The 12435-nt window shown below is 33.2% G+C and overlaps 1 protein-coding gene across 2 annotated transcripts; it reads left to right on the top strand.

Annotated features, from left to right (window-relative positions):
- Nucleotides 1–3991: 3991 nt before the first annotated feature.
- LOC133824701 (DNA-directed RNA polymerases IV and V subunit 2-like) lies at nucleotides 3992–11678 on the top strand. Of its 2 annotated transcripts, none has more exons than XM_062257668.1 (8): nucleotides 3992–4285; nucleotides 4699–5196; nucleotides 6028–6240; nucleotides 6573–7450; nucleotides 7705–7996; nucleotides 8911–9858; nucleotides 10107–10384; nucleotides 10980–11678. In XM_062257668.1, exons 2-8 carry the CDS (start codon nucleotides 4711–4713, stop codon nucleotides 11479–11481), a joined length of 3597 nt encoding a protein of 1198 aa, XP_062113652.1. In that variant the 5' UTR covers nucleotides 3992–4285; nucleotides 4699–4710; the 3' UTR covers nucleotides 11482–11678. The 2 variants fall into 2 exon arrangements, with proteins under 2 accessions (XP_062113652.1, XP_062113653.1); XM_062257669.1 differs by having other exon boundaries at nucleotides 4681–5196.
- The last annotated feature ends 757 nt before the right edge of the window (nucleotides 11679–12435 follow it).

Here is a 12435-nt window from a genome sequence, read left to right as displayed (position 1 = left end):
ACCTGACTGAGCGGACAAGCACATGTCTGGTCGGCCAAGGACATGATTGGTCGGACAAGCACCTGACTGGGCGGACAAGCACATGTCTAGTCGGCCAAGGACATGACTGGTCGGCCAAGGGCATTGACTGGGCGGACAAGCACATGACTGGTTGGCCAAGGTCATGACTGGTCGGTCATGACACTTGACTAGTCAGTCAAAAATTTTCACTGGTCTACCGGGTCACTCCTAAGGCAGATTACCCAGCCAGTCCTTGCCATTTGTCACTTCTATTGCCATGTCAGCGTTTTCAAATTTTGGGGATAATAGCAAGGATTCCCCGTTTAATATTTAAGCGGGGCCAATGAGATTAGTATTGAGTGCTCTACCCTGACTCAGTCTCAAATATATATTTTCATATATTGTTGACCAATGATTTGGCCAACGATACATAATCCAATAAACGATATGAAATAAGAGTTTAACTTAAGAATATAAAACAACAACGAATGATTTTATAGTGGTTCGACCTCATAAAATGTTAATAACCTAAGTCCACTTATGCTTTTATTATTGTAGTGAATTCTCAAAGCCGCAATTAGATGAGCCTGTGTCAACTGAGTTTCACAAGCTTGAGAGAGTACAAGAATCAGTGTATAAATGTATGAACACGTCTAGCCTTTTGTCTATAGTTTCAGTGCCTAGAGCTTAAAGAATTACAACCTATAAAATAATGATTCACTAAACCCTGTATTTATAGGTTTATGAATTTTCATTGATGGGTTGTGGGTCTTACAAGACTTGCATGTCAACTAATAATAAAAATAATGTGCAAATAATACATTTTACATTTGAAATAGGAAATATCTATATGCTAACTAATTTTGAGCGTTTCTTCTGCAGCATTTGACCAGCCCTGGTCGAGTGGTCATTGATCAGCTTGGTCGGTAGTGTGTAAAGTAGACTGTCAAGTAGAGCTTTGACTAAGTCTTGACTATTTTTATGATGAACCTTCATGCGATCCTTTGTTAACTGGTCAAGAGTCGACCATACTCTTCATAAGTTGCTTTGTCGTTTCAGCTGCCCGTGTCAGAATCATTGCCATGTCATCACAGTTCTTAAGTAAATAGCACTGTACATTAAGTGGTGAATGGTGCAGAGATGGTACAAAAAATTATAGCAAGAATGGTAGTGGTAAATGAAAAATCATCTGCACTCCGCACCATTTACATCTCTATATAATTAGCATGTGTTAATAAGGGTGAAAAGTGAGTGGAAAGAAAATTTTGGAAAAAAAAGTGAAGAGAAGGATTTAAAAAAATGGATGTTAGAAAAGATAGTGGAAAGGACAAAGAAGCAAAAAAGTTGAAGTAGGACAATGAGAATCATTTCCTCTCCTTGGAGAGGAAAATGAGTTGAATATATTTTCGAACTAATAAAAAGACTAAATTACTAATAAATCTTTATTTAATTTTTAAATAATAATGAAAAGGTATAAAAGTAATTATAAAATAACTTACTCCTTTATTTTTTTTAAACTAACTACTAATTATGTAATTAAAAATTTAAAAATGGTAATTTTTTTAATTTTAAAACTTTATTATAAATTTTATTGACATATTTTTTATTTTAATTTTAATTTTATTAGTTATTTTTTTATAATATATAAATTTTAATTTTAAAAATAATAAATTATACATATCATAATTTGTTTCTTAAATATGTTTAATTTTCATATTATATTTTATTTATTTTCAAGATACAAATATCATACATTTAATACTTTTTTTGAGAAGTACATTTAATATTATATTTTCTTAATAAAAAGTAATTTGATAAAATTATAAATTTATTAAAAAAATATTTTATATTTTATTTAGTATTGTATTGTACTAAACACAAAAATACAAATCTAACTTATATTTGGTAATTCTTTTTTAATGACTTGGTGGTTTGTGTTTCCAAATAAGTTATATTTTTTAGCTTGGTTTGAAGATAATTTTATCTCATTTAAATATTTGAGTTTCACATTCTTTTAAGGGAATTTACTTATTTGATACACTATGTTTTTGCAAAGTATCATTTTTGTATTCTCTGTTTTCAATAATACTCATATGGTACCCTGTATTTTAAAATTATACATATTTGATACCTAGACTCAGATTTGATAAATAAAATTTTGTTAATATAATCAAACTGTCATAAGTTATATGTAATTAAATTTAAATTTAGAACTTACATAATTGACAGCAATTTGATTAAATTGATAAAATTTTATTAATTAAATTTGAGTTTAGGTACCAAATATGTACGATTTTAAAATACAAGGTACCATATAAGCATTATTGAAAACAGAGGATACCAAAATGATACTTTGTAAATACGCAAAGTACCAAATAGTTACGTACACCACTAATAAAATATAATCCAATCAAATTCAGTTCAGTAGCTCCCCTTTTCTCATATTTACCAAACACGGTGTAACTAAAGGGCCAATGAAACAATGCCAAATAGATTATTCTGTCCAATTCTGACATCCCTTTCTCTCTCTTACTTTGTTCTCTCAAAACCAAACTATGAATTTCATATTTTTAATAATGTTTATTTAGTAATTTATAATTTAAAATTATACATATTTAATATTCTACATTCAAATTTTATTAATAAAAATTAAGAAAATTCTAAAGTGCACCCCATATTTTTTGGAGCACCAGTGCACCCCTTTCTTATTTTCACAAATATTTTTTTTTTATATTCGTGTACATTGTAGTTATTTAGAACATCCTACAAATTTTAAGAAAATCCTGAATAATTTACAATATAAAAAATATGGTTCAAACACGTTATCTTCAACGGGCATAAGAAAAAACAATCACGCATGCAGCATACTATTTGAATATTATTTTTGGTACTGTAAATTATTCAGAATTTCCCAAAAATTTATAAGATGCTCTAAATAATTATATTATATATAGCCACAAAAAAAATTCGTCGAAAATCATTACAGTATAAAAAACACACGAGGGGTGCAACGATATGTCCATTTTTAGGGTACACTCTAGGCGTAAATATATCTATAAGAGTTTATACTTTTTTAGACCATGTATTTTGTCTCATTATTTGTTTGTACTCTGTATTTTGACAAATTTTTTTTGGACGTGTTTTTGTAAAATGGTTCAAAACTTAATTTTGATGAAAAAATAATATAAAAACTCAGTTGTTAGATAAAATGATTTTATTTTTATTTTGAATTATTAATTTAATAAATTATTTATAATTTTAGCTTTAAAAAAGTTTGACAAAATATGTTTGAACTATTAGAAAGAAAAAAAAAAGCGAAAAAACATTTAGGCCATCTCCAATCCCACGGGATTACGGCAATATATGCCGTGGAGAGCACAAATCTAGTTCCAACCCAACTCAAAAAAATGTATGTATTTACCTGTTGATGAACAGTGCCACGACATATATGCCGTGCACTGTTCACACGACATTTTTTTTTTTTTAAGATAAATATATTTATATCTTATATATATATTTATATATATTAACATATGAAAATTATGTGGGTTTATATTTTATGTTGGGTTTTTTAAATTATAAATACACGTATAATTTAATTTTTTAAATAAAATTTCAAATATTTCATAATTAATTTTTTATATAATTTATTTTAATTTATGTAAAAATTCTTACTCTACACTATAAGAAAATAAAATTAACATTGAAATTGATTAAATATACAAAAGATAATTAAAATATTACAAACTTATATTCTAATATTAAAATCAAATACACCAAACATAAAATAAAATGGAAAACAATATATATATATATATTTTTAGTGTAATTTTTAGTGTTGTGATTGGAATGGAAAAAAAAGATGGTGTTAAAATTATTTAGTTTTGGTGTTGGTGTAACACCAAAACGGGACAATGGGTTAGAGATGCCCTTATCAAAAACATATTCCAAAAAGTTATAATTAAATTAGAGGTGACAAGTACCCTTAAAAAATTGACAAAACAAGAGAGCTTGAAGAGAACAGAAAGTAACGCCATTTTCAGGGTTCAACAAAACCCAGTGGCGTGAGAGTAGCCATAGCAGAGTGTCCGAGTGTGACCGAGTGAGTGGTAAAAGCTCAGAGCCCAGACACCATCGTCGTTGCCTTGCATTGCAATGTAGACAGACAGAAGAAAGCTTCAGGAGCGGGACCCTTCGTCTTTGTTTTCTCTTCTCTTTCAATTTTCTTTTCTGTTGAGGGTTTTGCTGTCAACTCTCTCCTCCTCTCATCAACCTTGCCCTTTTTGTAAGTCTTTGCTATCTTCCTCACTCTCTCTATCGATCTTTTCAGTTGAAGACTCTCTCTCTGATGCATATTCACACACTCAATGCATTTTCTTTGTTTTGTGAGCGATGATCGGTGCGATTTTGTTTAGAACAGTATTTATTTTGATTTAAACTTGGGCGATGATGAATTGATGATTTTAGTCAACGGTTTTAGTTTACTGTAAGGAATTGGTATGCATGTTAGGAAAAGAAAATCATTGATTCGAAGGAAAAATATAATTTTGCTTTTCAAGCAAAAATGCTAGTTGTGTTTTTGCATTGCCTTGATAATTTGTTTTCAGCAGATGAAAGGGTTAGGGTTAGGGTTTGGGTTTGGGGATATTCAAAAGTGGTCTTATTTGTGAAAGGTTTTAGGATTATTTTCTTTTTCAGGTGTAAAATCAAATGGGGGCGTCCTCGGATCCCAAGGAAGATATAGCTATGAGTAGCAAGGGAGAAAAGTTCTCAAATACCAGTGAAATGGATATAGAGGATGATGATTTTGATGATGACGAGTTTGTGAATCCAGCAAGCATAAAAAATCTGGGAGCTGATTTTTTGCAGAAATTCTGTAAGGAGGCTTCGGTAGCATTCTTCAATGAGTATGGCCTCATCAGTCACCAGATAAACTCGTACAATGACTTCATCAGAAGCGGCGTAAAGAGGGTTTTTGAGTCGTTTGGTGTGCTTACAGTTGAGCCTGGCTACGACCCATCGAAAAAGGGAGAGGTTTGGCGATATGCCTCAGTGAGTTTTGGTGAGGTTAAACTTGATCGGCCAACCTTTTGGGGTGGTTCTGCCAAAGATAAAGAGTACAATATGTTACCGAGGCACGCCCGACTACAGAACATGACTTATTCATCAAGGATTAGTGTGACCGTACATGTTGAGGTGAACATTTTCGAAGTATCAAAAGACGTGAACATTTTATTGGTCTTATTTGACATTATGTTTTTCTTGTTTCAAGTTTGTAATATTTTTAATTACTTTTGGGCCACTGATTGTTTGTACTCATCAAGGATTAATGTGATCGTAGACATTGAGGTGAATATTTTCTGAGCATCAGAAGATATGTGAACATGTTATTAGTCTTGTTTAGATTCCTCTGATATATTTGACATTATTATAATTATTATTATTATTATTATTATTATTTGTTTCAAGTTGAAAAATATTCAATTACTTTTTGGGCTATGCCCACTTTTCTGATATTAGTTTAATTATTTGTACTTGTGCTGTTTTTTGATTATGATATAAAGTGCATAGTATGTGTTAAGTGTTGTATTAAAAAAATTTGGTTTGTTGTGCACTGCTCCTGTAACTTATAATTAACATGCCATGCTATGATATGCTTATTGCCAATGCATGCATGAATTTGGGAATCATCTTAGAGTATATGTATCTTTTTGGTAAATTATTTGAGGATTTTTCGATGTATTCTCTTGTTTGATACATTCTGTGCTCTCTCAATTACAGCAGATTTTGATACATTACGGAGTTTGTTCTTGAAATCTATATAGTCTATACAATGTAATTTATCACACCCAAAATATGTGCCCATGCATGTGTTTTTGCGTTGCTTCCTAGGTGTAATCCTTGTCATATGTAAAGAAACGGCATGTGCATTATCCTCTTAATTTTGTTCTCTTCATGTTGACCCAGATCTATAGGTATTTATTTCAGTTTAAGGGTTTTTATTTATTTATTTGGTTTGTTTATTAGGTATATACTCAACAAAGCGTTAGTAGTGACAAATTCAAAACTGGAAGTGAGCAACACCTCGACAGGAGGGTTTTAAGTTCGGATTCTAAGGAGGTCATGATTGGAAAGATCCCGGTGATGGTAAAGTCTGACCTTTGTTGGATGAAGGAGGCCGAGAAAGATGACTGTGATTTCGATCACGGTGGCTATTTTATAGTCAAGGGTGCAGAGAAGGTCAGTTTAAAAACTACTAGTAATATCTCCTTCATGTTACATTTTATTTATGATTGCAATTATATTATTATGTGTTTTGTTAAGGTGCATTATCAAGTTCATTAGAAAAATGAGTTGTCACTCACTTGTAAATGGTTTATATGATGTAAAGGTTGGGTTCCATAATGATTTATTGTGTGGACATATATATAAATTTGGAATAGATTAAAGTATGAATGAACTTTTTTGGAGGATCGCCAATATCTCTCTCTCTATATAAATATATATAACTTATTTTATTTTTTACTTTAATTATGCTCTGGGGTATAACATCTTAACGTTGTTCATTGCAGACATTTATTGCTCAAGAGCAGATATGTAAGAAGAGACTTTGGATAACTAGTAATCCTTTTCTGACAGTTGCATACCAATCTGAAGTAAAGAGGAATAGGTTAATTATTAGGTTAGCGCCAAGCCAAGTTGAAGATGCTAAACCAGAGAAGGTTCTTACTGTTTACTTTTTGTCAACTGAGATTCCTGTATGGATTTTGTTCTTTGCCCTTGGCGTGTCATCTGATAAGGAAGTTGTGAATCTCATTGATTATCCCACTGATGATGCTAGCATTTCCAATATACTTTTTGCATCAATTAATACTGCTGACAAGGCATGTGATGGCTTTCGTAGACCCAAAGCAGCTCTCACTCATGTAGATAAACAGATTAAGAAAACTCTGTTTCCACCTAGAGAAAGTATTGAAGAATGCCTTAGCATGTATATGTTTCCAAATCTGAGAAGCACACAACAAAAGGCTCGTTTTTTAGGTTATATGGTGAAGTGTCTTTTGCAGGCTGCTACTGGTCGTAGAAAATGCAATAACAAGGACGATTTTAGAAATAAGAGATTAGATTTAGCTGGTGAGTTGCTAGAGCGAGAGCTAAGGGCTCATGTTTCCCATGCACGGAAGCGCATGGCTAAGGCTTTGCAGAGGGACCTTTATGGAGATAGAGCATTGCGATCGATTGAATTCTACCTGGATGCTTCTATAGTCACAAACGGTCTATCGAGAGCTTTCTCAACTGGGGCATGGTGTCATCCTTTCAAGCGGACAGAAAGGATTTCAGGGGTAGTGGCAAATGTTGGCCGAACAAATCCACTGCAGACAATTGTAGATATGAGGAAAACACGCCAGCAAGTTCAGTACACTGGGAAGGTTGGAGATGCTAGATACCCGTGAGTTGCATTGTACAAATCAACTGTTGTTAACTTATTTTCTGTGCATTTTTGTAAAATATATATTTATTCTATTGCTTAGGATAATAGAGCTAACAATAGTACAATAATGCTTCTGAATTTGCGTAGATGATCCTAGGAAGACTGATGATTGCCTGATTAGCTTTATGATGCTTCCGTTAGTAGTTATAATCATAGTTTTTTTTTTTTTGCTGAAAGTTATAATCATAGTTATTGTAACATTCTGTGTGCAGACATCCTTCCCACTGGGGGAAGGTTTGCTTTTTGGCTACCCCAGATGGTGAAAATTGCGGGCTTGTGAAAAATTTGGCTACTACTGGATTAGTAAGTTTAGAAGTGGTGGAATCACTCGTTCCCAAGTTGTGCGATAGTGGCATGGAGAAATTGGTGAATGATACTTCTACACCACTTGATGGGAATTATAAAGTTTTTCTCAATGGGGATTGGATAGGAGTTTGTGTCGATGCCCTTGCCTTTGTTAGGAGACTGAGGAAAATGCGGCGCAGAAAGGAATTGCCACACCAGGTTCTGTCTAATTTTTTCTACAGACTTTTCAGCTTTTAAGTTATTTTGGTTTTGGAACCATAATAATTTTCATGTTATGTTTAAAATTTATACTGGAACTGGAGCACTAGCTCATTGAACTTGTGAACAACAGCAGTAGCAAAAGTCTTAAAATTATTTCACAATGTGGGTGATTTCTGTTTAATTTTTCCCTTTCCAATTTAAGGGCTTGTCTGTATGAGGTGACTGCCAGAAGGTCACCCTCAATGTTGGATGATAGTCTCATCTCTTTATATTGAGGTTTTACATATTTGTTTGGGAATGTGGATTGTGATCTCTCCGCATTCCATTTCCGAGTTTAAATGATTGCCCGTAGGCCAGCTTAGCTTAATACTGATGATTTCATGCTTGCCTTGTCTAAACTTTAGGAATTCCGCCTTATTCTCTAGCCAATATTAGCTGCTGGTGTGCCTTTGAATAATGTACTATATAGGAGAGGGAAAAATAAAGATTAAACAAGAAAGAGGTCTGCTGTGTATAATGAAACATCGTTTCAACAAAAGTTAGCGCATATGTATATGAATATGTATATTTTTATGATTTCTTGGATGTCCACCTGATTTTCATATGTTTTACGTCATAACTTTGTTTCTTTCTAAACCTGATAAAAAGTTTTACATCACCATAGTACATAAGTGAATAACTTTCTGCAGTTTTCTACAGTCCTGCATTTGTGAATAATTATCCTGAACACGCCTCTGGATTATGGTCCCTATCTTAGTAATCGGTAGCAATAAAATTCATATTTGTTTGAATTTCGACAGTTCAAATATCTTTAGATTCTCTTGTTTGCCATTGAGATGATGTGGATTTCTGCTGTTCCCTGTATATTTATTGATTTATTCTGTTTTAATTGTAATGATTAAATCTTCTAGGTGGAAATTAAAAGAGATGAAAAGCATGGGGAAATACGTATATTTTCTGACGCCGGAAGAATTTTGCGTCCCCTTCTAGTTGTTGAGAATTTGAGTAAGATTACACCATCTAAAGCTGGAAAATACACTTTTCAATCTCTTCTTGATAGGGGAATAGTTGAGCTTATTGGAGCTGAAGAAGAAGAGGATTGCCGAACTGCGTGGGGTATCAAATTTCTTTTAATGGAAGATAAGGGAAAGCCCATTGAGTATACACACTGTGAACTGGACATGTCTTTTTTGTTGAGTGTAAGCTGTGGAATCATACCATTTGCAAATCATGACCATGCAAGGAGAGTCTTGTACCAGTCTCAGAAGCACTCTCAACAGGCTATTGGTTTCTCCACAACAAATCCTAATATCAGAGTGGATACTTTGTCTCACCAATTGCATTACCCCCAAAAACCCCTCTTTCGAACAATTATCTCCGACTGTCTTGGAAAACAAGGTTATGCACTTAATCATGATGGATTCCTTCCGAAGAATGAATGCTTCAATGGCCAGAATGCCATTGTTGCTGTCAATGTTCACCTTGGCTACAACCAAGAAGATTCCTTGGTGATGAACCGAGCTTCTTTGGAGCGTGGTATGTTTCGATCTGAGCACATTAGAAGCTACAAGGCTGAGGTTGACAATAAGGAATCATTAGACAAAAAGGGAAAGCCTGATGAATGCATCAATTTTGGAAAGATACCAAGTAAAATTGGTCGTGTTGATAGCCTAGATGATGATGGTCTACCTTTTGTTGGTGCCAACCTACAGAGTGGTGATATAGTTATAGGTAGGTGTGCTGAATCAGATGTTGATCATAGTATTAAACTGAAGCACACTGAAAAGGGGATGGTTCAAAAGGTTGTCCTTTCCTCTAATGATGCTGGAAAAAACTTTGCTGTGGTCTCTCTGAGACAGGTATTTTACTTTATATGCATTTCTTTCAACTTGTGGATACACTAACATTTACTTTCTACACGTACTTGTGATTCTGGAGAATACATAAAATCTGTTTACAATGGAATATGGCAACAAATGCCTGCCTTTACTCTTTACAGGATGCGAGTACATGTAATGTTTGAATAATTTAGTAGGCCCTCTTTTTGTTCCGGTGCACTTGCATAACAGTTCTTTTCATGTATTACATCTCCAAATTCTTGTTGCAGGTTCGTACACCAATTCTTGGAGACAAATTCTCGAGCATGCATGGACAAAAGGGTGTTTTGGGCTTTTTGGAATCCCAAGAAAACTTCCCCTTTACAATACAAGGGATAGTTCCAGACATTGTCATCAATCCACATGCATTTCCATCGCGACAAACTCCAGGTCAACTTCTGGAGGCTGCTTTAGGAAAGGGGATTGCTTTAGCTAAAGGGATCCCAGTGAGACACGCCACCCCTTTCGCCACTCCCTCGGTTGATGCTATCACAGAACAGCTGCATAGGTATCTTTTTTATATAAACATATACTAAGTTTCATGCTGCTGCTTCTATACACTTGAATTTGTACATGCATTCCTAGTTTTTATGTTCTTTATTATAAATAAGGAATATACTCATTTGATACCTTATGTTTTTGCAAAGTATCATTTTGGTACCCTCTGTTTTCAATAATGCTCATATGGTACTCTGTATTTTAAAATCGTACATATTTGGTACCCTAAAACTCATATTTGATAGATAAAATTTTGTCAATTTAATCAAACTGCTGTCAATTATGTAACTTACAAATTTAAATTTAATTACATAATTATATATAACTGATGACAGTTTGATCATATTGACAAAATTTTATCTATCAAATCTGAGTTTAGAGTGCCAAATATGTACGATTTTAAAATACATGGTACTATATGAGCATTATTGAAAACAGAGGGTACCAAAATGATATTTTGCGAAAACATAGGTACCAAATGAGTATATTCCCTTATAAATAATTGTTTTTAGTGAGACTTTTATTTTGAGAACATCTGCATGTTTCCCATTTTTCTTAAATAGGATGAGTTGAATTCAATTAAAATTTGTGTGAATGTGTCATAGGGCTGGATTCTCAAGATGGGGGAATGAGAGAGTATACAATGGCCGAACAGGTGAAATGGTCCGATCACTTATCTTCATGGGGCCAACTTTCTATCAGCGTCTGGTTCACATGTCTGAAGATAAAGTAAAGTTTCGAAACACCGGTCCAGTCCACCCTCTAACTCGTCAGCCAGTGGCAGACCGTAAACGTTTCGGTGGGGTCAAGTTCGGGGAGATGGAGCGAGACTGCCTTCTAGCCCACGGTGCATCAGCAAACTTGCACGAGCGCCTCTTTACTCTGAGCGACTCTTCTCAAATGCACATTTGCCAGAAATGCCAAAATATTGCTTACATAATCCAACGAGCATTGGCTGGTGGCCGGAAGATTAGGGGTCCGTATTGCCGGATATGCGAGTCAGCCGACGACATAGTTAAGGTCAATGTGCCTTATGGAGCCAAGCTGTTGTGCCAAGAACTCTTCAGCATGGGCATCGCGTTGAAGTTTGAAACCCAGATTTGCTGAGGCTGCATAGTTTCAAAGGTGTTTTGTATGTGAATACTCTTTCTATTTTATTTTTATCCATGTCTACACCTGCTTTGGCATCATTTTGAAGATTAAAACCCCATTTTTGGTGGGGCAAACATTGGGGATTTCGAAAAAGGTGTTTTGTATGTGAATACTGTTCACTACTTCTATTCTATGTTGTGCATTCCATTTCATCGCTGAATATGCATACAAGTTACTGAAGTAGTACTTTCTTAACTGTAAAAATTCTAAAAATAGGAGGGTTCTAGGCTTATATTTATGCAGATAAACTTGGCTTTTTTTAATAGAGATCTTTTGTAGGTATCTTTGAATATTATTAGCAATTCAAATAATTTATGGTTAACTTGGTTCAACCAATAAAATGAAGTATACATAGGCTCAATTTTGAAATAAAATAATTGGTAATATATCTAAGATTTCAACTTCGACCAATAAAATGAAGTATCCAGGGCTCAATTTTAAAATAAAATGATCATATTTTATGTTATATTCGATTTCTAATTTTTAATATGATTAGACGTAATTTCAAATTAAATATTTAAATATTTGGATGATATTGGGTTATAACTATCTTGCATGTATATGAGTATGATGTGAGTACGATATTAACATAATTGCTCACTTATAATATTGACGGTAGTTTTATTTTTGTAGTACTTAAATACTTTGTTTTTTTTGGATAAAAATATTTTCTGTCATATTTTTAGACAGCCAAATAAGTACACATGTGACAATTTTTTATTGATCTACATTATTTATTATTAATTTAAAAAATTCATTTAAAGATTTAAAAACAAATTTTATTTTATTTTTCAATTAAAAAAAATAACATAACATAAATAGTTTAAAATAAAAAAATAATTTGATTGGAATAAAATTGTTAGTAGAATCGTAATATTCAATCTCATATTTGTAAAAATTAAAATATAA

The sequence above is a fragment of the Humulus lupulus genome, chromosome 3 (genome assembly GCF_963169125.1).
Source record: "Humulus lupulus chromosome 3, drHumLupu1.1, whole genome shotgun sequence".
NCBI classification, from domain to species: Eukaryota; Viridiplantae; Streptophyta; class Magnoliopsida; order Rosales; family Cannabaceae; genus Humulus; species Humulus lupulus.
Note: the sequence above shows the minus strand (reverse complement) of the source record. Positions and strands in the feature narration are given on the sequence as shown.